We start from the raw sequence: 27,479 nt of genomic DNA on the forward strand, positions 1-27,479 counted from the left end.
TATACAGGGTCTTCTGGTCATAAAAGGTTTTTGTTTCTTTCTTTAATTTTTCACTCATCTGTGTTGCTCCTGCAGAAAAAGGAAAACACTGACACCTGCTGTTCACTGTTTGTAACTGCTTCTGGTAATATTCCAGTCTATTCTGCCTCTGACCTTCTAAACACTGGAGATCGAATTTTACTTACTTATTGTAGTTGAAATAAAAGTATTAACTCTCTCCCAGTGATGACAGTTTAGCACTGTCACTTCACAGCAAGAAGATGCTGGGTAACCCATATCAGCCTGGTTCAAATCTCCCTTTGTTCTCCCTGTTTCTGTTGGACATTCATGTGAGATTTATTTGATATTCTAAATTAGCCATAGCTGAAAATTCATGTTTAACTTGTGGTGTATATATATTAATCTACACCTGCAATATGTGCAATATGTCAAATTTCTTATTGCATTAATATGGTTTCAATCATTAATATTTCCTGCAGGGTCAAAGATATCAGGTTCCTGTCATCTATCACACAAACCTCATCATCTCCGTTCTGATCCATCACAGCATGACATTCTTTTGGAGGATAATAATGCATGATGTCATTGCATGCTTCTTTTACTATTTTGCTGTGACGGCCAGTCTTTACTTCAAATCCTGCATTGCTCTGGAAAGGTACCTCTCTGTGTTTCAGTGAGTTCACTTTCATGTCTCTGAACATTATCTTTTACTCTGAAGCATCATTTGTTTCTCTTTTGTGTTGCAGGTATTGTTTCATCGCCTGCCCACTGTTGGACTGCTTCAGACAAACTGAGGGTTCTGTGCTGGTCTGTGTTCTGGTCTGGTTCTTTTGTAGTGTTAGTGTTGCTCTTGCTGTATTTTCATATGAATTTGTACGTTTAATTATTTATGCTGCCCTCCCTGCCCCCCTTTTCATCTTCTGTCTCGCTGGGACACTTAAAGCTCTGCCTGCTGCCACCTCAGTGCCCACTGAAGAAAAACGAAGAACTGTAGGAACCTTGGTTCTGTTGCTGCTTAATTACTTTGTCATAAACCTTCCTGCAGTCACTCTGTTAACTTTGAACTTTGAGACACGCTTCCCTGTGAAAAATTTTGATTTTATCATTATGATTTTGTTTCTTTTTAGTTCATTGTTGGACTTCATTCTGTGTATTTTCATGCGTAAAGGGCCCATTGACAGGCTGCTGGCACGTCTATGCTGCTGCATTATGGAGAGAAACAGCACAGGAGATGTGACTGATGTTAGCACAGACAGGTCAGATCATGTAGTCAGAGATGAGGGGAAAGAGGAAACAGGGTCACATGACAGGAGAGATGGTGAGGAATTAGAAAGTGTGAGATAAGTAAACACCATCCTTTCCAAATATTTTTTAGCTGTCCCCTCAGACTGTCAATCACCTAAAATCCTGTTCTTTGCACCAACTGGGAGTAACAGGAAATATTGTTTTCTTGAGTAGTTGAATGTTGTAAACGAAAATGTACAAATTATTTTGTAATTTCTTCTAAATAGCATGAAGGTGGTGCAGTGATTATGTCACCTCACAGCAGGAAGTATGGGGACTTTTATTACATTCTTTCCCTGTCCTGTCCGACAGTGTAGCAGTCAGAATTGTCTGAAGGAGAAAAAGAACCAAACTGTCATGAACCGGGCCGCACGGCCATGACAAAAAACCCAGACATGGATAGGAATGTCTTCCAAGAGATATTTTTTAAATAAATAAAACAGAAAAGAAAACGCACTGTCAAAAAACACAAACTGTGGTGTGTGTAGTCAGTACCATCAGTAGTGTAAGCGAGTGGATGGGCGGAGCATGTGCATGTAATTCTGTTAAAAGCAAAGTTCAAAGCCCCCCCCAAAAAAAAACAAAACTCTGCCCTAAAGGCTTTTTATATAGAGTCCTGGCACACTGGCCCAGGTGTTGCCAGTGACACTGATCCTAACTCCACCTCCGCCTCTCCAACGCCTGCAAACGAGACACACTTTGCTATAGTGGTTCACTTGATAGTCAAATTAAAACTGTATTAGGAATTTTTATTTTAGGTTATTATAACCAAAAGAGACAAGGGCCTGGGACAGAAAAGAAAAAAGAAAGAAAGTAATGATTGGGAGAAAGTTAACAGCAGGAGAGAGAGAGAAAGAGAGGAGAAGAAGAGGAACAGAGGGAGAAAAACAGTGATGACTAAAAGAAGAAGAAAAAAGCAGAAAGACCACAGCATGATCTCCATGAACGGTTCTCCTCTTTGACTTCCTCCTGCAGACCAAAACATGCAGTTCGATGTATTTGTGATGCTAAACTGCCTGTAGGTGTGAAGACTGTCCAGGATGTCATATGACAGCTGGGATCAACTCCAGTCACCACCAAGAAAAGATTGATGGAGTTTCATCTGAAGACATCTTAAACTCAAATATTAATCATCTAAAGAGCTTTTGAAACATTTTTATTTTGTATCATTGCAGTCATTAATTTATATAAATATCATATTTAGTTTTTATTTTATCCTTTACATTTTTTTTGAAAGGACACTTTAAGTGTTGCACGAATTGAATTTTCAGTTACAGTAGAATTTGAATTTCCTCTGATCTATTCAGTTATGACAGTGTGTAATGTATTATTAATAATATCGTTGTTAAATGTTGACGTGGTTGTGTTTAGGTTGTGTGTGTTTTTTAAGTTCAAAAAAGTCTTTGGTGTTTTGCAAGCTGGTTAAATTTCTTTGAAGCCGCATTGGTGAAACTAAAAAAATATCTTGAAAAGAAAACAATTTGTTTTTTAACTTTTTGCAATTACAAGAATTTAATCTAAAGACCAACAGGCCATCATTTCCCTGGTTTCATAAAGATGTCAGACAGCATAAAAATCAATAAGAAGACGACTAATCTGTTGGTGTTATCAGTGACTGCAGGAAAACCTACATTGATGCATTTATGACTGTATCCTAAGACTTTAAACTATCAACCCGTTACAGAACCATATAGTAGTGTCTTGTGTCTGTTTAGGATCCTAGTCAGTGTTTTATGTAATTAATAAAACTTCTAACTTCTAAATTTAACTTGAAGCCAATGAAGGGAAACAAGAAAACTCGTGTGAGCAGAGGGTAGTTTTTGTTAGTGGTTTAGCTGCTTAATAAGAGAACATTTATACTCCTGTGCTAAATCTACATCAGTATACCTTAACTGCAAATCCCTCTGAAATGCTGTGATGAATCCTTTGGTCTTAACCAGACATGCACCTGTTTGTTTACCCTTCAAAACTATTAGCATAGAATAGAATAGAATAGAATAGAATAGAATAAACCTTTATTATCCCACGGATAAGAAATTTCAGTGTTACACAGCTCTTATAGCAAGGGGAATATAAAATATAAAAGGAAGACACAAGGTGGTCCTATATACATTCGCAACTGGAGCTCATATATACAGAAATATGCATAGAAAAAATGGTATGGAAATATGTATAAGATATTCAGAGCTATGTATAAAATGTTATTGTAATTGGCCTTTTGAGTAATGGATTCCTCCTATACTTTAATGCCAGAGTTTTTCCTTTTTCCTTTTAGACAGTAACAGTCATTGCATATGAGGAATAAAAAGCATAGTCTCAGTTAGGGCTGCGCCATATTATACGGTTCACGGTAATACCGGTATAATGTTAGGCAATGATAAGAAAACGAAATATCGCGATAGAATATGGGTAAATGCGCAGTGCCTTTGTTTACATCCACACATCGCGGAAGAAGCATGGTGGCGACGGAGAATGAGAAGGGCTAAAGCGGATCGTTGAATAACACAGATGAACCAGAATTGGTTTGTAAAAATGGTTCAGTGGTGTGGAACTGGTTTGGCTTTTGTCCATCAGATAAACACCAAATCACATTTTTTGGTAGAGCATGCAAGCGAGCTGTTGTTATTATCGTGTTTTTTTGAAAATAAGGCACACTTAAAATCAATTCTTTGATTTTCTGAAACATTGGCAGTGCCCCTTATAATCCGGTGTGCTTTATGTATGAATTCTGGTTGTGTTTACTGACCTCGAACCAATTTAATATTGTGTGTGTATAACCTCTTTTTAAGTTTTGTGGATATTATACATGGTTATGCTGAGGATATGTTGGCCAATTTCCACTGGAAATGCCTTTTGGTTAAACTGTCAGCGAGAAATTTGCATTTGCACTGTAAAATTTTTATACAGTTTTAATGCACATGAAAAAACAGCTGCTTGATTAAGTGAAACTACATTGATGAGGGATTTTTTTTGCACTACTAAAGTTGTGGAGTTGTAAAGTATTTTGTCTCGCGTCAGTTATATTGTCTGTTATATCGTTACCACAAATTTTCAAATATATATCGTGATAAATATTTTTGGTCATATTGCCCTGCCCTAGTCTCAGTATATTGACTCACAGATATCAGCAAAATGTCAGTGGGAGAATGCTGAAACTACTGCGATTCATCAGAACTGAGTAGTTTGAGGTTCTTTGTTTTTCTTTTTTTCCCCTCTGAATCTGAATCAGAATACTTTATTGATCCCTAAGGAAATTATGTGGGTTACAGCAAAATGTTTCACTGACATTGCTGTGTTTGTTGGGGAGAAAACTTACAAACATACAGTACAGCACTTCAGAGTCATACTGCTAGCGATTGAAGGTGGCTGAACACATTCTCTATTCCAGTCTTTCTCAAACGGTGGCACGCGTACCACTACTGGTATTTGGGCTCTCTCTGGTGATACGCAGGAAATCTCCAGTCAACTAATATACCATTGGGGAGGTATGCAAAGACGATACAAGAGTTCCCGAGGCTTTTCTGGGAGCCGGAGTAAAACAAGAAAACATGCCCCCGAGCTTGAATCCTCTATGAAGAGCAGCCTTTCCTCATTGCCATTGGTCGCGGCCACTACAGAGCGCTGGCGGGCTCGTTTCCCTGGGGCTTAAAACTGCAAAGCTGATGGTAAGAACACTGTCCTTTTCTGTGGTGCCGCGATCCCAGCCACTATGAGTCTGAGGCTCGGTGGGGGCGCGGGAGATACTGTCAGTGAGTCGCGAACTATGGCCCGGATCTCAAAGCTCCTGGTAGCCAGGAGAATGCGATCCATTTCTTCTGCAAGAGGGTGGTAATCCTTTGCAGCCAGCAGCAGGGAGTTGACGAGGCCAACCTTGCACCAGCAACTGTCGGAGGAAGACATGAGCGAAGCGGAATCCGCCACCATCTGTTCCTAGCAAGGACAGCGTGCTCTCCATGAGCTCGAGAGCGGTACCATCACCCAGGCCCAAAAGAGAGAGGAGTTTCACGAGACACTCTACTGCTGTAGCACTGTTCTATTGAGAGCAGTGTATTTCCCTTGGCTGGGGGGAAGGAGGGTCATCACATGGCTGGTGGACAGCGGATCCAGCAAGTTACTGTAGGGTTACTGTCTGAAGTTGGGCTAGCTGGTATATTTAATGATGTTCTGTGTGGTGGCTAGCTACACAGCTATAGTTAGCATAATATAAACACAGTGAAGCTGGAGGATGAACGCTAACTTTTTCTCCACTCGATAAAGGTTTATGTGGAAAAAAAACAATTGCAAGTACAAGTGTTGAATTTTGAGGAGAAATTTATTTTGAGCGAAGAAAAGTTAAATTTGAGCGAACAAAATTAATTGCTGCGTGTAAAAGATTTATTTCAGTGTTTGCTATTATCCATATACACACACACAGTCCGGTCTTTAAGTCTGACGTCATTAGCCATGTGTGGGCCCAAACTCCGCTGCAGATCCCTAAGTCAAATGATTACTGCAGCATTACTGAGAATTGAAAAACTGTATAAATTATTTCATCTGTAATAAAATGATCACTGTGGCTGCTCTACCAGGTGTAACAATTAAGTTTGACATCCAGGCATCCATGAAAACAGAATTTATTATATTTAATGGAGTTAGAAGTTAGCAGGAAGTTAGCAGGGAGCTAGCTTCCATCTAAATATAATATACCATGGTCTGACTTAGGGATTTCTGAAAAAAATTAAAATGTACAGCTCTGCTATCTGCTACCTCCTATCACTTCCAACATAAATGAAGATAGGAAAGTAAATAGCAGTGACGTTCATAGGGTTACTGAAGTTGGCAGACAATGATCACTGACTGTTTTTAGGGGCTTGTTCAGATTAAATAGAACAAGATATACAGCATTAAAACATGTTAAAAACATAATTTTTGCACACAGCAATGAATTTCCTTCATTCAAATAAATTATACAGCTGATACAGCTCTGGGGAAGAAACTATGTTTCAGTCTGTTTGTGTGTTCACATAGTTCTGAAGTACCTGTCTGATGGAAATAGTTTGAGCAGATGACTCAGTTTGTCTGGTCGTCTATACACAGCAAGTGTTGTAGAGAAGACCCAGAGATGCTCACTGTGCATCACTGGTGTTTTGTGCTGTTTCCACTACATGTTGGAGTGCCTTTTTGTCACCTTTGGTGCAGCTGACATGTTGATTGTGAGCATGCTTTCTATTGTGCATCTGTTGATGAGCAGTTTGAGGGGAGTTAGGCTGTCTTTAGCCTCCTTAGGAAGTAAAGGTGTTGTTGTGCCTTAACAGCAGGTCTGTAGGTATTGTCATCTCTTTGAGTGGCTGAGCCAGAGCCCTGAATTAAACTTGATTGAATATCTCTGGAGAGATCTGAACATTGCTGTGCCCTCACACTAGGTTCGACATGACGGAGCTTTCAATTAAATTTTCAGTTCAGTTTTATTTATATTGCACCAAATCACAACAGCAGTAGGCTCAAGGTGTTTAATATTGTAAAGCAAAGACTCTAGCAAGCACTTGGTGACAATGGGATGGAAAACCCTGTTATAAAATTCCTATATAACAGAAAAAACAAAATAGTAGCAGAACAGGCTCAGGAACGGGCAGTGGCTGTCTACATCTGCAGTCCTATCCCTCGTCATGTACATGTCTTTGTATTCTTTCTCTTATCCCCCAGTCTGTCACGTATCCATGTCTGCTATGTCCCAGTGTCCCTCTGTTCCTTGTTTCGTCATCCTCTGATGGCTGTGTTCTTCCTCAAGAGTGTTTCCCGTGTTCAGGATTATTTACTCTCGACCAGGATTCCTGGCATTTTGAGAGGGGCCAGCAATAAATCTGTTTTTTTTTTTATTCAACCTTTGTGCTTTTGGAGTCCTGAGTTTGGTTCCCAAACTTGCTCCTCACTAAGGAATTAAGAACACACTAGGTAACGAGAGGATGGCAGTAGGTGGGAACTGTTGGTGGAACAAGCTGGAGACAGCCACAGTTACATAACTGAGGGAAATGAAAGAGCAAAACACAAAGATGAGACTTGGACAGAGTGGACATGAAGGGAACAAAGGGAACCATGACACAGAACTCTGGAATGTAAGCTTCAGTCCACCTTTTTATAAGAACAGGGACCAGAAACCATTTTTGTACACATAATGTTCAGAATTAAGAGTCATTTATTCCCTCCAAACTGGGAAATTGTTTTGTTACAGACCCTGTTCTTTAATTCAAACTTTTTAAGTTTGATTCTAGTAGTAGCCTTACTATAGTAGCAATATTCCTGTTATGGTCCAGAATCTGTGGACTTGGTGTTTATGCTTGAGTGTATTAATATTCTGTTGGGTTGTTTGTGATTATCCCTAGTGTTTTGTGTCCTCTGTGCTCTTCTGTTCCACGTTTCAAGTTCCTATGTTCTGTCTCCCCAGTCTGTGTTAAGTTTGCGTGTTTAGAGGTTTGGTGTTTTTTAAGGTTTGTTTCTCTTGTCAATGTTTCTAGTTTTGCTTCCCCTTTTCGTCCCATTAATCCCAGCCTTGTCTCCCTCCTGTCTCCCATTCCCTGATTGCCCTGTGTGTATTTAAGCCCTGTGTTTTTTCGTGTGCATTGCTGGTTCGTCTGTGTTCTTTCCCTGCATCATCGTCCCTGCGCCTCCATTTAAGGTTTCAGTTTTGTTTGGTTAATTTTTCACAGTTTAAGTTATCCTTTCATTTTGTTTTGTTTCATGCCCATTATGTTCCTGTTTGTTTCACCTACCATATCAATAAAGCTCGCCCACATCAGAAGCTGCCTGCATCTTGGGTCCTACTTTCAATCTCCACTCGTCTGCCACTGTAGACATGACAATTTCAAAGATTAAATGATACTGGAAAGGTAGTTACTATCATACCATGACCCTCTGAACTCATCATTTATGAAAACCTGATTAAAATAAATGTTCAAATGTTTCAATATTTATATCCCAATTTAGAGTGAAATGAAATACAACCACTGTGTTGGGATGCATGGAAAAGCTCCATTACTGTTATTGTTGTTATTATTATGTGACTTATACAGCACTTAAAAAAACCTTGATATCCATGTACATCACAGCAGCAAATAGACAAACATAACTAATTTTTGTACCTTTAATAAATATGTTCGTAAGAATAAAAAGCATACATGAAGGTCATGTAAAAATGTATTGGACAAGGATCATGTTATAATGTGCCACATTGTCAGTACAGAAAACTAAGCCACATTTCTTTACAGGATTTTAGAACTCTTTATCTTCTCTTACCATGTGACCATGAATTTAGATAAAGTAGTAAAAGATGTATTCAAATTATTGTTTGTAGCTGACACAAATATTTACTTGCTGTTCAGGGGGGGATCTAAAGGAGCTACTGGATTTGGTCAAGTCACAAATGTGCAAAATGAAAAAAAAATGAGACAGAAACAAACGATCATAAAAGTAAAACTAAAATTATGTAGAGATTGTAAAAGATTCTTGAATCAAATTCAGAAATTGTAAAAGAAATTGTGCAGATATGTATAGATGCTGTGGAGATTTAAAGATTTAATGAAATAAATGTTTTGAAGATGATGAAATAAGCCAAAAATATCATATAAAACATATACATGACATTTCCATCAACTGTTTACACACTCTGTGTTTGCATTCCTCTGTGTGTTTATGTGCACATAGTCCATCTTTATTTTTACATTTCTCTGCATCTGTCCCATCACAAGTTCCCCTCTTCATTCTCACTTTGTTTTTGCCAACACAAGCCCACCTGTTTCTGCTAAAATCAGTTAAACTGGTGATCTGCTGCTAACATCTGCTGCAGTGTTGTTCATACTGCAGCAGCACAGACATGACAGCAAACTGTCAACAGGTCCTTTCTGCATGAAACAAAATAGCATCAAGTCCACAAAAGGACTGAGCAGGATCATGGCCAAACTTACATTTCTGACAAAAGATAATAGAATTACTGCAGGCAAGACCAACACAAAGTAATTCAGGTGCAACAGAAACAAAGTTCCTATAATTCTTTGTTTTTCCTCAGCAGGAACTGAGGTGGCAGCAGGCAGAGCTTTGAGGGTCCCAGCTAAACAAAGAATGAACAGAGGGGCAGGGTAGAAGGTAAAAACATAGATGCGTTCATGTTGGTGTAGTGATATTGCAAGAGAGATAGTGATAACACACACGGTCCAGACCAGAACAGAGACCAAAATAGAACCTTTAGTTTGTCTTATGAAGTTCAACATTGGACAGGTGACGAAAAAATACCTGCAACACAAAACAGACAGTATTCTGATTGATGCGGTAGACAATAGTTTGACTGTAAGGATGCTTCAAGTCACAATAAAATGTAGTATACTTGCATTGAAAGATATATGAAAGATAAATACCTTTCCAGAACAATGCAGGTTTTGAAGTTGAGACTAGTTGAAACACCGAAGACGACAAACACTGCAGAGACACCGGTGGGCTGATGATGGTCTTCCAGTTTAGCCAGCCAAAGAACTGGAGCACAGAGCTGGATTAGATTGGAAAACAGGATGTATATGTAATAGGGGGCAGGGCCTGGATCCCTTCGTCTCTGCAGAAAATATGAGATTTACAATATTAAGCCATTTTTTATATAACTATATATTTTGCCTTACTGTATTCAGTGTCTAGTGTCTCTGCAAAGGAAAGTGGACCAAGAGTCCTTTTTACCTTGATAAATAAAAATTATTGTTCCAAAGGCTTTTTTATATTTCCCCCTTCCTACTCATTAATAAGGACATATAACTAAACACTATATAAAGTTTAAGGATTTAAAGGTTACTATCCAGGGCTGTGTGCAGCAGGCAGGAATGGAGGACCCAAAATGCAGACTCCAGGAGGCAAACTGTAAACTAAAAAAACAGCTTTCTTGCTGAACACCTGAAAAACCAACACTATCTAAACTGGGAATACAAATAAAGTAAAATAGACAGGCAGGCTAGCAGACAGAACACAAGGTGGAACTAAATAATAGAAACCTTAAATCAAAGAATATCGATAACCAAATCATAACCACTGGCTCGACAGACCTTTAAAACTAAATCGAGAATGTGCTGGGTAGGTTCTTTTATTTTCAACAAAGCCAACTGAGTCTAATACAGTGGTCCCCAACCCCCGGGCCTCAGACCGGTACCGGGCCACGAGAGTTGAGGCTCAGGTGTGAAATGTATAGTTTTCAGGGTTTTTATCGGTTTTCAGCGTTATTTTGTTATCGTTTTTATCGTTAACTCGGTTTTCCTGGGTCTTTTCACGTGTGTTATGAATAAATCTTTTTTTCGGTACCGGTACTAGTTTTATTATGTTGTATTTATCCGCGACACTTTAAAGGCCGGTCCATGTAAATATTGTCGGGCATAAACCGGTCCGTGGCGCAAAAAAGGTTGGGGACCGCTGTAATAATAGATTAAATGCCGTGTTGAGGCTGTCATTTTTAGCATCTACATCAGTGGTGGGCAGCTCCAAGCCTCAATAGCCAGTGTCCTGCATCAAGATGTGTTCTTGATCCAACACAGCTGATTTAAATAGATAAATTACCTCCTCAAGATGTCCTGACGTTCTCCAGAGGCCTGGTAATGAACTAATCATTTGATTCAGGTGTGTTGACCCAAGGTGAGATCTAAAACGTGGAGGATACCGGCCCTTGAGGCTTGCAGTTGCCCAGCCCTGATCTACATAAATGTTAAAATCACCCACAATAAAATAATTATTGTGGGTCATTGACTGCAACTCTGGATAGAATCAGAGCTAATGAGGCTGCACCGTCTACAGCAGGGGTGTCGAACTCCAGGCCTTGAGGGCTGGTGTCCTGCAGGTTTTAGATATCACCGTGGGTCAACACACCTGAATCAATTGATTAGTTCATTACCAGGCTTCTGGAGAATTTCAAGACATGTTGAGGTCATTTAGCCATTTAAATCAGCTGTGTTGGATCAAGGACACATCTAAAACCTGCAGGACACCGGCCCTCGAGGCCTGGAGTTCGACACCTGTGGTCTACAGGGACCTAGCTAAATTTGGGCTGTGAAGCCAGGTCTCCAGTAATCCGGGCCTCCAGATCTGCAAACACTAGTATCATTGTCACTAAAGGAATAGAATAGAATAGAATAGAATTCAACTTTATTGTCATTGCACATGCACAGGGCAACGAAATGCAGTTTGCATCCATCCAGAAGTGCTTTAGTGATATAGATATATTACAATATATATATATATCTCTCTCTCTATATATATATATATATATATATATATATATATATATCTCTCTCTCTCTCTCTCTCTCTCTCTCTCTCTCTCTCTCTCTCTCTCTCTCTCTCTCTCTCTCTATATATTAAAGGAGGCCGAGGAGTAACCAAATATCTTACACAATGAGCAGGAAAGTGAGGGAAGGGCAGCTGAAGAGCACATGCTGCTAGTGAGTTGGCTACAAGCTAAGCTAAGCTAAAGACACAGTGAGTGAATACTGTGAATATAATTCATGAGTGAATCAACAGAGCATGCTTGGCTAAAGCACATAAAGACTGGACTATGAAATGAGACATTATCAAAGTTTTTAATTAAACAGACAAGATACACAAAAACACAACTGTGTGTTGCAACAGGAACAGGAAGTCAGTGCCACCCCCAAGGAGAAAGTCAGTGATGCAGATGCATCAGCTTTCTTTTCCCACAGACAACCTTGTCTGATTTTATTGTCATTCTAGGTCTGCTAGACTTTGTGGTATTTGTAATGATTTCTAGTAATGATGGGTTACAGCCAAGGTAGGCAACATTAATTTATGTTTAAACTCATGATTCTGATTACATTCACTCACTATAGTGTCTAGGGGTTTGGGAATCCTTATGTGTGCAATAGCTCTTTATATCTTGCTAAATGCGGTTGGCTAAATCCAAAAAGCACAGTGAATACTTAACTAGCAGGACAGGTTAGTTGATTTGTTAAATCTTCAAATACTGATAGAGATACATACATACATACATACATACATACATACATACATACCGCACAGCACATACAATAGATGATCAGTATGGTCAAAGGAAGGCAGACACAGACGTCAATCCACATTATCACTTCAACAGGCTCCATCTGTGTTCACTCTTCAGTGATGGAGATGCTATAAATAAATTGTCCATTATTTATCTTATAAAATAAATAAGACTAAAAAAGGGACAGAGTTAGTACTGCTCTTGAGCAGAGGTGAAATTAGAGATACAAATGTCTTGATGCATGCGCAATCATCCAGGTAATGGAATCGCAAAAAGATGATTCTGTTCATCTGGACGTAACGTTCTTAGTGGGAGAAGCATTTCATCACTCATCCAAGTGACTTCTCCATGAATAGATACAAATGTTTGGAGAATGGTTTATTAAACCAAAAGTTAGTCATTAGAGTTGAATGTTAGCCATCTGTACTTGCGTGTAACAGAGGATAAAATAAACCTTAATTGTATCTTCTTAGATCAAACATTGCATCAAAACCATTTCTAGTGAGATGAAAATATCAGTTACTGATATTCCTCTGGAAGAGGCCGACTGTATGACAGACATGACAACACGAACTTGACAACATCAGACACACAGACATGAAACACATGAAGGGTAAGGGAGACTTCACAGGGGTTGAAAACACAAGGGTAAACTAATAAGTAAATGAACTTAGATAAGCTAACGAACTTAAACAACCATAACATCAAAATAAATGAAAACTCAAAACGCAGGGTGAAAAGACCCAGGATCGTGACAGTTCCTTAATTTCAGTAGGATATCTGATGACACAGACGTGTCCTGATTATGAAACACTTTCCTTATTAATGTTTTCCTCTTCAAATAGAAAAAATATGCATATGAAAGGAAAAAATCACATTTACTTGCCTCAGGACTGCTTATAGTTGAACCACTGTATACAATCTGCCGAGTCTGTTTTGAACAAGGAAGCTGGGGCAACATACTTTACACTCCACCCTCCACTTAAATACATTCGCTTTCAGACTGGAGCGACGTTTATCTTTAAAGAATAGACAGTTTTTTATTTTCAGGGTCTAGTGCCCTTTATTCATGTTTAAAACTATTTCCAAGAGCCCTGGATCCAGCCTTGAGCTGGCCTCTGTGGCCTAACTATGATAATGTTTTTATAATATAAATATAATGATACAAAAACTAATTTTCAAAAAATGTTTCCTAATACTTTTTATAAAATACACATCATATTGTATTTAATAAGACATGCAACCATCAACTGAGACAATAAATTCATTAGGAATGTGTTTACTGAGGCTAAACTGGGTCAAACTAGGTCATAAAGGAATTTATTCATGATCAGACTACTCTTTGAAACCAGGAAAGTCGTCCCCTGTTGACCCTTACATGGAATACAAGTTAATTTACTTTCATATTAGTTAGATAAACTCCTATCTTTTATATACAGTCAATAATCACAGTCTTCAGTGCTGCAATCGGCCAGTTTGTTCTGAGCTAAGTGCTCTCAAAGCAAAATGGAATTTTTTAAAAAAGGAAACTTTTATTTAGGTGAAGTAGAAGAATTCTATGAAACTTCAGAAACAGGGAGCAAACAGCAGAATTTAAAAGTAGAAAGCCTTCCAGACACACAAGGCACCATAAACAAAACTGACAGAAGACAAATGACGAGTATGACTATTGCCGAGTTTCAGATACCTCAAAGTCTGAACACCAAACTTGGGAGTAATGTAATTCCTGAGTTTAAAGTTCTTTACATCCCAGTAGTTAAGTTGAAAAAAAGTAAGAGACAAGGTAGAGCTATTCAGGTATCACTAGAAATACAACATAGTACTTTTCTTTTTGCGCTTAAAAATGCAGCTGCAACACATCCATGAATGGAGCCTGCTGGTACTCTGTGTGGCTTATTTAACAAATCACAAATACACAACAGGGCAGCATAGATTTAAAAAGAAAAATTACAGTTTTACTGTTATTTATATTGGATTGTTATTAGTTAGTATAAAATCCAAATAGAAGGGGCCTTCCAGATTCAAATTCAGATTGGGAACTCAGAAATTTGGACTTTTGACTCATGCAGGAACACACCATGAAGATGCAGAGAAAAGTCATTAGGGTAGAGGAGAGACATGCGGGCAATAAGACACAGCTGAGACAAATTATCTTCTTTGACAACTAGACAGGTGGAAGTGAGACTTAAGGCAGGGCACAAAAGACACATTAGTATCAATATAAGACATGAAGCAATAGAATAGTAAAGGTCCTAACATGGAAATGAAGATTTTGCAAGAAAATTACAAGAATATACTAAAATATGCAACAAAAACATGAAGATTTAAATCTAACTGTAATCACTAACCGAAAGGGGAGGCAAGTCGCCCCCCTCGTCCCCAGATTCTGCATTTTCAGAACATTGCTTGAAGCAGGAACTATCTGGATCACACAGGAAACACAGAGGCACTAAACAGGACTCTGTTTTCAATAACAAATATGATGGCATTAAAGTCTATAGAAAGGTATTGACCTTTCAGGTATAATTCTTTATTTAACTCCACAAAAAAGGCAAACCATAGTATAATTGACTCATGCATCATTCATATTCACATTTTCAAAATGAAAATAAATGTAAATAACGAGTTTTGAACTAGCAAAGCTGCTACAAGTGTAGTTAAACTTTCAGTTTAGATCACTACATCCTCCTACTTTTTCTCAGAAAAGGCTTACTCACTGGGGCTTTCGACTACTTCAACCACTAAAGACTAAATTTACTCGTGGTTTATTACTCACCACAAGTATTTCTATTTCTAACACACACAGCTGAGTGGAAATTTACTTCTCTCTAAAGGGTTGAGGGATAAAAGAAAAAACATCTCAATTGCTAAATATTCAAAAGCATAGACACCACTGCACAGAGGAACAGAAGAATAGATAAATATAGCCTGCTGATGCTTAGTAATAGTCAGAGTTTAGTTGGGAATATATCATGGCTTTGGTGTAAAACAAACAAACAAAAAAATACATTAATTCATCCAGCCTTGTCCTGCAGCCTTGTATGCTTTGAGTTTTCAGTACGGGAAAGTACCACAAATGTGCAAACATGTCTGCATGGGCTAGCAACTAACCCTGGAATGAACATAAATTCTCCATGTTCCCCAACAGTCCAGGACACAGCATCTTCTTCCTGTATTTATTTTTGTTGCTCCTGCTGCAGACGCATCTGACCAATAAGTAGACTGAACCATCTCACATGGTTTGTTGTTAGCTTTTTGGTTAGCTTGGTGTCACTTAGAATTTTATCTTTGTGAAAACAAATCAAACCACTGAAAAAAGCTACAAGTTTACGGGTGTCAACTGACTTGGACCAGAGTAAAAAAAATTTGTCTGTAAAAAGGCCAATAAATCATGTCATTGTTACTACATCAATATGTTGTATACAATTGATAATAGGGGTTGGGTCTATCCAGTAGACATAAGATTTTACAAAAGGAAAGGTAAAATTTAAATCTTAAACTTTATAACAAAATTCATTTATAATTCTAATGTTTAACTATGCAAAAAATTACCACACACATAATTTGATTCTTGTATATTTTATATTCATGTTTCATGACACGTACAATAAGATTAAGTGCAATACTCTTTTAATGACAAAGTTGTATTTTTACTCAGTTGTATATAGCATTTGTATTCTATTTTTATCCTATTGTGTATATTATTTTATTCTATTGTATATAGTCCATCCATCTTCATCCGCTTTATCCGGGGCCGGGTCGCAGGGGCAGCAGCCTAAGCAGAGAAACCCAGAACCTCCCTCTCCCCAGCCACCTCCTCCAGCTTATCCGGGAAGGCCAAGGGATATAATCTCTCCAGCGTGTCCTGGGTCTGCCCCGGGGCCTCCTCCCGGTGGGACACCTCGCCCAGGAGGCATCCTTGTCAGAACCACCTCAACTGGCTCCTTTCCATGTGGAGGAGCAGCGGCTCTACTCTGAGCCCCTCCCGGGTGGCTAAACTTCTCACCCTATCTCTAAGGGAGAGGCCAGCCACCCTTCGGAGGTTGCTCATTTCCGCCGCTTGTATCCGCGATCTTGTTCTTTCGGTCACTACCCACAGCTCGTGGCCATAGGTGAGGGTAGGGACATAGATCCACCGGTAAATTGAGAGCTTGTGTATATAGTATCCATCCATTCGCTTCCGCTTATCCTTTTCAGAGTCGCGGGGGGCGCTGGAGCCTATCCCAGCTGTCATAGGGTGAGAGGCAGGGTACACCCTGGACAGGTCGCCAGTCTGTCACAGGGCCAACACACATTCACTCACACATTCACACCTATGGGCAATTTGGATTAACCAATTAACCTATCCCCACAAACTGCATGTCTTTGGACTGTGGGAGGAAGCCGGAGTACCCGGAGAGAACCCACGCCAACGCGGGGAGAACATGCAAACTCCACACAGAAAGACCCCATCCTGATGGTGGAATTGAACTCAGGACCTTCTTGCTGTGCGGCAACAGTGCTAACCACCGTGCCTGTATATAGTGTTTTATTTTATTCTATTCTATTTTGTACAGTTGTGCACAGTGTCTTATTCTTACTGTATTCCAGTGTTCTCTAATTTTTGCTATAGAACTTTGCACTGTCCACTTTCTGCTGTAACAAAACAAATTTCCCACGTGTGGGACTAATAAAGGCTATCTTATCATCATTTCTTTCTTGGCTCTTGATGGAGGCAGTCGCACTTTCTCCTTCTCCCTTATCTTTCCTGCTTGGCTTCTCATGTCTTTTGTATAGTCTCGCTTATTCTCTAACCCTAAGAGAGTCTCCCAGACTTGTTCTCTAAAAACCTAAAGAAGAATTTTGGGTTTGATCAACTGGTCCCGTGATGGAATTGACACCTTCCTGGGCTTGGGAGAGCCCAGTCCTTGAGTGGCACCTTTAACAGACTGAACAAGACTAAAAGAGTTCACTATGTCCAGAAAGTTCTTGTCCAGGGGCTTCCCTGGGCAGCAGACGTTTATATTAAAATCACCATGAATAAGGATCTGGTCAATTCAATTCAAATTCTTTGTCCAAAAAGGTGAAATTAGTTTAGCAGCAGACATAAAAGTAAACAAAACCATAATATAAAAATAATAATGACAATAATAGTAATAGAAAGTCACAGGATGGATATTTGCCATTAAGGAGATGGGATGCAGTGGGGATAAAAGAAACCTGGAGTCTTTTGGTCTTCCTCAAAGGTTCTCTAAAACGGCGGCCAGAAGGCAACAACTCAAATTCACTGTGAGGTGGATGGTTCAAACAATTAAAAATAGAATGAGCCTTCCCAGGCCCATTTTTGTTGTAAATGGCCAAAAGTCCATCTTGCCAGCGTCCTGAAATTGTGCTACCAACCAATTCTTATTCTTCACCTCTAGGTTACCGACCCAGGCAGCTATACAAAAAGCCATCACAGATTCAATAAAACTTCTATAAAACAAGGACAACATCTCAAATGAGACATTAAAAGATCTAATTTTCCTTAAAAAGAACAGTTTTTGTTTAACTTTTTTAGTAGTGGCATCAGCATGAGATTTAAAACACAGTTTATGGTCAAGTACCACACCTAGATATTTGTAACTCTCCACAATCCCAATATCAGCATCTTTATTGATAGTAGGTGATGAGCAAGAGGACTTCCTAAAATCAATAACCATGTCTTTAGTTTTTGACACATTTAGTGAAAGGAAGGACTCATCACACCAATCCACAAAATCATCTACAAACAGCCCATGCCTGACTCGTCCTCCACATAAAGACTGACGATCAGTGTGTCATCAGCAAACTTCAGGATGTGTCTGTTAGAAAAATTACTGCATAACCGATAAACAATCGCACACAACAGAGAAGGCGAGTGGCCCAGTTTGCACAGAGTTCAAAACTGCTGTGGTGTATCGATGGGGATAGCTGCTTAAAGTCAAGATGTGCCTTAAAAATAACAGCTAGCCCTCCACCGTGGCCAGAAACTCTCGGAACACTAAAAAAAGGCACAGCCAGTAATTCAGAAAAGACACTTAGCTCACCGGATGGAATCCAAGTTTCACTCAAACAAAGAAAATCCAACACATGGGAAGAGAAAAATTCCTTCTACATGAAGGTCTTATTTTCACCGATCTGGCATTAATTAAACCCAACCTGAGAGGAACTGGGTCAGGAACTTCCAAGGCAGTGACAACTAGATCCACCGGTCGGAGGTTTGTTCGCTCCACTCCACGCCAACACAGACGTTAAAGAGGAGGGGATTCTCTTCTCAAGAGATCCCACAACAGGAACCAACCAGGAGTCCACCGGGTCCAAAGCACCCAGTGGCACCAAGAGTTGCAGACAGGATCAATGAATGGAGTGAAGCTCATGGGGAAAACAAGAAATCCGGATTCTCAGCTTGACGAGGCGACCTCCACGGTTACCCCGCCTCCTGCGTCGCTGTTAATCCAGTGGCAATAGTAAGGAACGCCAGTGCTGTGGTGTTACTTCCAAATAGGGAGGCAGAGAACCTTGGTTGTCATTTTCAGAGCTAAAAGTTGGGTGAATAAACCTATTTCTAATAATGTCTGGCGATCATAAGACAATGTTGGGCTGACATGTTGCACAAAATCAACTAAAAACAATAAAATAAAACAAATAAAAGAGAGTGATAGACGGCGTGTCAAATATACAGGCGCCATTTTGGATTATTAAGAAGTCATAAGCTTCCTGAGCTGGAAGAGTGACGTCTGCTCAAGAATACCTGTAAGAAAGAGATGAAGTTGAATTATTTACCTTTAAATTTGTACATAGTATTGTACAGCCTGAAACTACTGAAAATCACTAAACCACTCTACATTTTGAGTGTGACTGCATGAGTGTGTGTATGTCGGTCTAAAACATACAATGAAAAACAGAATGCAGATATTACTGACTTGACTGTGAATGCTTGTAAGTCGGGGGTTGGGGTGCAGAGCGAGTTACCACAACTTCCTTTCAAGACGAGCTCTAAAAACATCCTCCTGCGGATTTCAGTGACTAGTTCAGTGGATCAGCACTGAGCCCAGTAAGGTAAATGCATACAATTATTAATATAAAGTCTTAACAGTATGTCCTTAAACTTGTAAATGTGTATATGGTCATCAGCAAACTGAACTTGTTTCTACTCAGCTTACTTGACAGAGAAATGATGATAGATCAGTCATTTGCTTTTATCTTTACTACAAAGCAATAAAAATGTTATGCGTTTGATTCTTGTGAGTAATACTTAATAATACAGCTAGGGCTGCACAATTAATCGTTAGAAAAATCGCAATCTTAATTCATCCTTATGTGCGATCTCATTTCCAAAGGACAACGATTTAAAAAAAAACAAAAAAAAACAAAAAAAAAAACACGATGATTGTACCGCATCTTCATCCAGGACATAATCTGCATGAAAACAAGTGCTCGCTCTTCCTGCTCAACAAATGACAAGGGCGGAGCCTTATACCACATGATACAGAAGCCAGCTGGCAGGGAAAAAACAACGGAGAGTACGTGAGAGATGACGAAGCTGTAAAAGCCAAGAAAGTGACAGGAGAAAATCCGTCCTTGTCAACCACCCAAACATCAATAACGGGAACCTTATACAGCGCCTCCCCATACCTGTCGAACTCCCGCAGGCACAAAGAAATTACGGAGGCTATTACTTATCAATGGCTCCCATCAACACTGTGCAAAACAAGGGATTTAGGAAAATGATCAACACCCTAGACAAACGCTACACAGTGCCGTCCCGCAACTATTTTTCCAGGTTCCACTACCTGCTCGCAATGTCGAGCAACGGTGGAGACAGAATTACAAGCAGTACAACATTTTGCGGCAACGACAAAATGTGAGACATTTATTGTTTTTGTTTATTTATTGTTTATGTTCAGTCTCAACTGTTACGAAGTTGATGTGCAGTTAATAAGTGCAAGAAATATTTATATTGGAAAAGAAAATCGTGATCTCAATTCTAAGCCAAAGAATCGTGATTCTCATTTTATGCAAAATCGTGCAGCCCTAAATACAGCTGTCTAAATTTTCTGTTAGGGACACTTTTATAGGGACACTTAGCTAATATAATCTTCTATTAATGAAGGCCAAAAAGGAATAAAAACTATAGAGAGGGTTTTCTGATATTCTGCTCCCTTAAGTCAAACTTTTAGACGTTGTGAAATAAAATAATAGATTACCCACAAACTGAATATCGACAAGATTTACTGCAGTAGCTGAAAAATCCGCTGGAAAAGGCACAAATGAAATGATAGAATCAGAAGCAGAATACTTTATTAATCCCAAAGGAAATTATAGGTTAGCTATGGAAGAAATATAGTATCATCAAAATTCAACTATTTTTAGACATTGAATTTATAACACTGAATTTTTATCCTCCAAATTTCCCTGCAAAAATATTCACCTGCAAAAGTAATGGACTTAAATGACACAAGTCAGAGCAATCAGCACTAGATCGAGTCGAGCGGCTCTCAGCCAATTAAATTACACTGTTTGATCACATGACACTGTTAGCCAGCAGTGTGTCTCCTAAAAGAGAGCTGTTTAAAGGTGAGTGATTAAGATTTTCTCCTAAATAGAGATCATTACATAACGCCTGGTCCTACTTAAAATCCCATTCATTTTTATTTTATCATCTACTCGAACTGAAGAAAACGTTTGACTAACTCAAAGACAATTTCCACGCCTCCCCTGCCTGACCTGTCTGCAGAGGCAGTTTTGAATTTAGGAGCGGCAAGATGGCAGCGGCAAACCCTGGCGGTTCTCCGGTAAGTATATTGTTTTTTTTTTTTTTATCATCTATCTTCAAGTTTGTCTGTTGAAACGTTAATTTTATTTAAATCTGTTGCTCACGTATAAAGTACACAGAAGGGGTCTTTGCGCAACTGGTCTGAGGCGTGTCTCACTAAGCGCTACATGCTAGCATCCTGCTAACCAAGCTAACCTTTACATGCTGTGCTTTAGAAAATAGGATACTCGGTACAAAACCATACTCCGCAGATATTGATAGATAGACGAACACTGCAAATATAATGTTGGAAACGAGAACGGCATTTAGTGAAGGGGTAAAATACACCATGAATACAGCCATAGAATGAATGGCTGCCATGGTTGCAGAACGGCCTGATTTAATGACAAGACTGGGGAAGAGTGAGGTGAAGTGAACTAAAGCCACACAACACGGTCAGACAAGGCGGGAATAGGGCAGTGATCTGTCCGTCAGTATGAAGTTGGTGTGTGTTTTGGTGAACAAAAACTCGAGACCGCTAGCAGGAAGATGGGAGACTCGTGTTTCACTGGAATAGTGGTGAATTAAAACATCCTTTGTTGGGGAAATTTAGGTGTAAATACATCCATACAGGCGAGATTATATCCACACTTTCAGAAAAGGATATGGTCTATATCTTTACAAATACTATCTAAACTTAAACAGATAGCATAAGTTAAACGGGATATTCCCTCTGCTTCTTCTGCTTCTCGTATACACCCTCAAGTTATGTTGAGCAAGACATTATTTGGTTTCACAATGTGCAGCAGTATTTTTGGGGTATATTTTATGGCCTGAAGATGAAGATGATGACTGTCCTCTTCAAACTAAATGCAGAATCACAGGCTACATGAGGCATTTTATTCTAAATGGTAGGTTTGCCATTTTGCAGGAGGGGAATGCCAATATGAGCTGATCAGAGCCAATATTATTGCAATGTTAAAAATATATTTTGTTTGGATTTCTTCAAGGTTGTTAAACCTCATATTTATTTCAAAGCTCAATGCTTAACCCCTTAGCAGTCCTACAAATTTTGCCTAAAATTTGTGAAAAAGGCATATCCAAAATAAATTGCATGCTGCTCTTGAACCATTTGGAGTATATGCATGGTTTTGGTCTCTTTTGAAAGGAGACAATCTGTAGTTTGTTCCTGAGGTGTCAGAATCACTTTATGTCATACTGCTATTGAGTAATAGAACTTTGAACACACTAAAAAAGAGAGAAAAAAAAATCCGCCCAAGTTTTTTTTTGTAAGGAATGCATGCAGATGCCTACCTTGTGAGGTATTAGCTGGAAAACACAACAGGATCAAAGCATGAAGCCTTACCAAGCCACAATTCAAATTTGATAACAATATCTTAGAAAATGAGTGTTCTATGCAAGTTTATTTAGGTCTATGTATAGGCGCTACCCAAAAAAGGCCACTTGGAGACTCCAAATGGCCCTTTGTAACAATCAACACATAAAAGGCTGTAATTCTTGAATGCTTTTATGTACAGTCCTAATTTTGGTCTCTAATTAAAGGTTACACTCAGAGCTATTCTTACATCCAGATTTATTGTCAATACTTTACAAAATTACAGGAGCATAAACATTATACAGTGTTTTTTTTTCCAATTTCGAAACAAATGTAAAGGGAAAAAAAAGTTATTATGGCATTAAAACTCACTATATATACACATTATGTATATGCATCTGTGGGTGTATAAATATATATATAGTTTTTCACACAAATGTATTTTTACAATTATATTTTTTAGAGATCATTGGCATCATGCCAGTCTTTATAACAATCTCGACTTGGCAAAAAGCACAAAGGCACATCACAGGAGGAGCACTTTACTGGTGTCTTTGCCTGGCAGTGTCTGCACCTCAGACGACCTGTGGTGCTGTGTCCACTGATATGCACAGGCTTGTGATGTGCTCTGTTTGGAGAGGGTGATGGTGCGGGCGATGGAGCAAGGCTGCCAGCTGCCGCTGCCAGCTCCTCAATAAGTGTCTCCCGAAAAGCCTTTTGGTGCATGGGTACCTCTCCTTTACCCTTTGTGATGCTCTTGTGAAGCAGGAAGGCATTCACAACAGCAATGTCCAGAAAATGATAAAAAAATGTCTTATACCACCTCTGAGTCTTGTGGATGACTTTATAGTAGTTTATCAAGGCATCGGAGTGGTCCACCCCACCCATGCACCTGCATTGACAGAAAAAACAAGAACAAACAGAATTGAATAACAAGAACAAACAAAATTGGATTTCCAAAAAACAAAATAAATAACATAATAGTTATATAGATTGTTGAATATAAAATACATACCGATTATACTCCTTCACTGCTGGTGGAACAGAGATGTCTTTCAGCACCCAGTGTCCATCTGCATCTCTAACTCTCCTTTGAACAGTGTCCCCAGCATGGGCTGTGTGGAGGGTTGAGCACAGGAACACATCCCTTGTGTCTCGCCACTGAACGAAGAGAAGGGAGTCCTTTCGGATCCATCTTATGCTGCCACGGGGAGATTTAGAGTCCAGGCAATTTTTTTTGGTTTTGGAAATCCAATTCTATTTGTTCGTATTGTTCCACATGCCCAGATCCTCTTCTGAAGGAGGTCACAGAAAAGGGAGGGACTACTATAAAAATTATCTACAAAAAGTTTGTATCCTGTGCCAAGCAACCGTGTATCGATAAGCTCCATCACGGATTCATAACTTAGTCCCTTGCCACTGTTTCCCTGCAGCTTCCCTTCATACACGAAAAAGTCCCATGTATATCCGTTGCTCGAATCTGCCAAAACAAAAAGTTTGTATCCCCAGCGAACAGGCTTATTTTTCATGTATTGCTTTATTCCAATACGTGCTTTGGAGGCAACCATTCGCTCGTCAATGGAAATTTCTTGGCCAGGGTTATAGTTTATTTTACAGACCTCCCTCATCTCCGTGTATAATGGTTTTATTTTGCAGAGACGGTCAAAATCTGCCGTACCTCTTCTCTGCTCATTAGCAGCATTGTCCTCCAAACTGCTTAGGTGAAGGGAGCGGCAGATCCTTTGAAACTTCTTACCACACATTATTTTTTTAGGGAATGGAAGGCTGTACAGTTTACTACCTCGCCAGTAATCAGTGATTGCAGGGAGTTTGACCAGACCCATATAAATCACCATGGCCATAAAAGCATACATGTCCTGTAAAGTCAAGTCAATCCATGGGTTAGAGGGCTTGTGGCATGTTGATCCAAAGTCATTTGTGTTTTTAATTATTGTCAGCAACATGGAGTTTGTGAAATAAAGTTGAAAAAGCTGTAAAACTGTGTATGAAGCTGTAGGTATGATCTGAGGTCCTGGTGATTTGATGGGCCTGAAGGTGGGCTGTGGTGGTATTATGTCTGGAGCATCTGTATCATTCCATCCCTCTTCAGATGTACTGTCTGGCATCTCAGCTTGACTGCTGCCAGTTCTCCCTCTTCCTCTTCCTCTTCCTCTCCCCCTCCCTCTTGGCCTTCTGCTTCCAGAAACTCTTTGGAAAGTGGAAGGATGTGGCTCCTCTTCTGACGAAATGCTGTCATCGTGTTCCTCTGTACTTGTCTTTTTACTGGCTGGCTCCCATAGTTCATCTGATTCTGATGATTGTCTGTGATATACAAAAAAACAACAACGATATAAGTTAGCAGGAACACCTCAAAACACACACACAATATATATATCGTTAGCTTCATAGCATAAGTGCCTAAGTCATTTTTTTGTGATGACATAGGCAGACGGACAGGATGATGCAGCAGTGGTAGGGGAGTAAAGTTAGGCAAAAATCTCAATTTGACCAAAAAATGACTTAGGCACTTATGCTATGAAGCTAACGATATATATATATATATATATATATATATACATATATATACACACATTATATAAAGACACACGACGTGAGTTAGTAAGAACACAATCAAAACACAAAGATGCACACACACAAACAAACAATATAAACACAGCAGGAGTTAGTAAAAACGCATCAAACACACAGAGGAGCAGGCGCGCACACACACACACAAAGGCACACATACAAACAGTAATATCATTGTATGATATAATAAACACTTACATGTCGAGAGTAGCGTCTCCTCCATCCAAAAAAATATCCTCTGCTACCGAGTCAACAAAGGAAAACATCACTGTCTTCTTCGGAAATATCTTCCTCCGACTGATCACTGTCACGCCGAGTGCATTGTTCGAGGACTTCTTCCAGTGAGAAGTAAGTTTTCCTCTTTGCCATTTTGTACTTACAAAGCTCCTTTGGTCGCAAGTTCTCTCAAAATGCTGTATGAACACAGACGCTGTCGTCGCTATGAAAGTTTACGCAAAAGCGCACGAGTGCTGTCGTCGCTATGAAAGTTTACGCAAAAGCGCACGAGTGACAAAAACCTTTTGCGCATGCAAATAAAAGGGGAAAAACAAGTGTCCTCCCCCTTAAGCTGCATATCAATCTTCTTTAAAGATCATTGGCTATCTGATACGCCAATCATTTTGACACTCTGCCACAATTGGAAGAAGTTACTGCCCATCAAAGGGGGGCTGGCCAGACCGCTGACAACTAGCTGTGTTTGGCTATCGCTGCTTGTTCACACCTGTGTGAAGCACCCATTGGTTCAAATGAGGTGTCAATCGAAAGTGCAGAGGTCAGCGGCCATTTTGAAATCAAAATACCCGGAATATTTACATGTCAAGATCTGCTAATGCTTCAGGAAGCACCGAAAATAGGATTATTCGCCGGCTACTTTGAAACAATACTATTACATTCAGTGGATGTTTATCAACATATAAATGTCTCAGAGACTAAATATTGGACTGATTTGGATTGCCTGGACTCTTGGCAGTCTAACTACACCGTTTTTGTTGGAATATTATGAACCAGTGGACTAACAGGGGCTTTATATGTGAGTACAGACCTTATTGTTATTGTTTTTTTTTCGATGTTGGCAGCCTGACATAAACACTAATTGTACCTGCTATGTTGATTCTATCTTGAAATGCTTTACATCGTTCGAATCACGAGAATCTCAGCTTTCCAAATATATATAACATGTTTATCTTCTTTTTGATAAGTTTTTGTACGTAACCAATTAGTCCCTAAACCACCAATGTCCCGTGGGCGGTACGTCCGACTGCTAACAGGTTAACTATACACTTCCTTTTTCTTCACAGCAACACCAAGTGAGCTGACAAATCTCCTGAAATTCTGGACTGGATGGGAGATTGTGCCAAAAAGTCTCACAGTGGAGCTAGTAGATGGCAGACTCTGGAATGGCAGATTGATCATCAGTATGCCAGTCCAGGAGCAAAGTGGCAGAAAGACTTGGAACCTCTTCAGTCCAGTCTGGTAAGGCACATTTCTGTGCAGTCATGTTAAATCTTTGTAAGTCAAAGTCGTTGATGGTTTTAGAATTGCTGAAGCATGAGAGTAATTCCAGCCTTATTTGGTATTTTTCCCTTTCATTCGTTTCTTTATTATTTTCTATAATATTTTGAAGCAAATTCACATGATGTGCTCTTTTCATTTAGCTCAAATATGTTTTGGACCAAAACCTACCTCCAGGAGAACTCCTAGGGAAGGATGACAATATCTGCCTGACTCGGGAAGACTTCTGGAGCCTGGGTTTGGAACACTCCATGGAATCTACTGTAAGTATATCTTGTTACTTTAGCTAATGTACCGCAAAGAAAATATCATGTAATGCAAGATTGTTGTGTTTCAGAAGTCACGTGAACCTCTGATCTTGTCCAAAATCACGGACTTTGACAACATCATTCGTTGTTCTCTCCATGTGGCATGCAGTCTGACGCCAGAAGACCCAAACATGCAATTGTTTTGGTCCAGAGCGGGGTTACAGCACTTGGTTGTTTACCGCCATGTCCATGCATGAGTGTGCAAACATGCAGACGGAGTTGGACCAACACGAGTTGTACGTCGATCCACTTTTGACCCAAATTGCCACACCGCCCTTTGTCACCTTTTGGCAGTTCTACGTGGACAGTCCCCACACCTACTACAAGTCCACGTTTCGCCACCCTATCAGTGGGTTGATAGTCAATGGTGGGCTCAGCCACCCCAACTATGTGAAAGCTCTTGATACCCGTGCGGAGGACTACTATGTACACATGCAGGACCTGAAACAGCTTTCTTGCTGACACCGGAAAACCACACTATCTAAATCTGGAATAACAAATAAAGTAAAGAGACAGGCGAGGCTAGCAGCAGAACACAAGGTGGAACTAAATAAAGAAACATTAAATCAAATAATAGTGATAACCAAATCATAACCACTGGCTCGACAACTGTAAAAAACTAAATCGAGAATGGGCTGGGTAGGTTCTTTTATATTTTCAACAAAGACCAACTGAGTCTAATACG

General features: G+C 39.5%; 1 protein-coding gene and 1 long non-coding RNA gene across 2 annotated transcripts; one reads left to right on the top strand and one right to left on the bottom strand.

Annotated features, from left to right (window-relative positions):
* Nucleotides 1-21,070: 21,070 nt before the first annotated feature.
* LOC120734923 (piggyBac transposable element-derived protein 4-like) lies at nucleotides 21,071-26,151 on the bottom strand. Its single transcript, XM_040034046.1, has 3 exons — nucleotides 25,173-26,151; nucleotides 23,401-24,707; nucleotides 21,071-23,277 (listed from the first exon to the last, which is right to left on the bottom strand). Exons 1-2 carry the CDS (start codon nucleotides 25,238-25,240, stop codon nucleotides 23,582-23,584), a joined length of 1,194 nt encoding a protein of 397 aa, XP_039889980.1. The 5' UTR covers nucleotides 25,241-26,151; the 3' UTR covers nucleotides 21,071-23,277; nucleotides 23,401-23,581.
* LOC120734924 lies at nucleotides 21,846-27,228 on the top strand. The gene is made up of 3 exons (XR_005696136.1): nucleotides 21,846-21,960; nucleotides 26,273-26,447; nucleotides 26,630-27,228. It is a non-coding gene; the product is annotated as an uncharacterized LOC120734924 (long non-coding RNA).
* The last annotated feature ends 251 nt before the right edge of the window (nucleotides 27,229-27,479 follow it).

This window comes from Simochromis diagramma, unplaced genomic scaffold (genome assembly GCF_900408965.1).
Source record: "Simochromis diagramma unplaced genomic scaffold, fSimDia1.1 OVJJ01000176.1, whole genome shotgun sequence".
Taxonomy (NCBI): Eukaryota; Metazoa; Chordata; class Actinopteri; order Cichliformes; family Cichlidae; genus Simochromis; species Simochromis diagramma.

Bases quoted from the DNA above. Each gene is read 5' to 3' on its own strand.
- LOC120734923 (XM_040034046.1), bottom strand. From the start codon at position 25,240: ATGTTTTCCTTTGTTGACTCGGTAGCAGAGGATATTTTTTTGGATGGA. The intron at 24,708-25,172 runs GTAAGTGTTTAT...TGTATATCACAG, and splicing joins GGAGACGCTACTCTCGACAT to ACAATCATCAGAATCAGATG.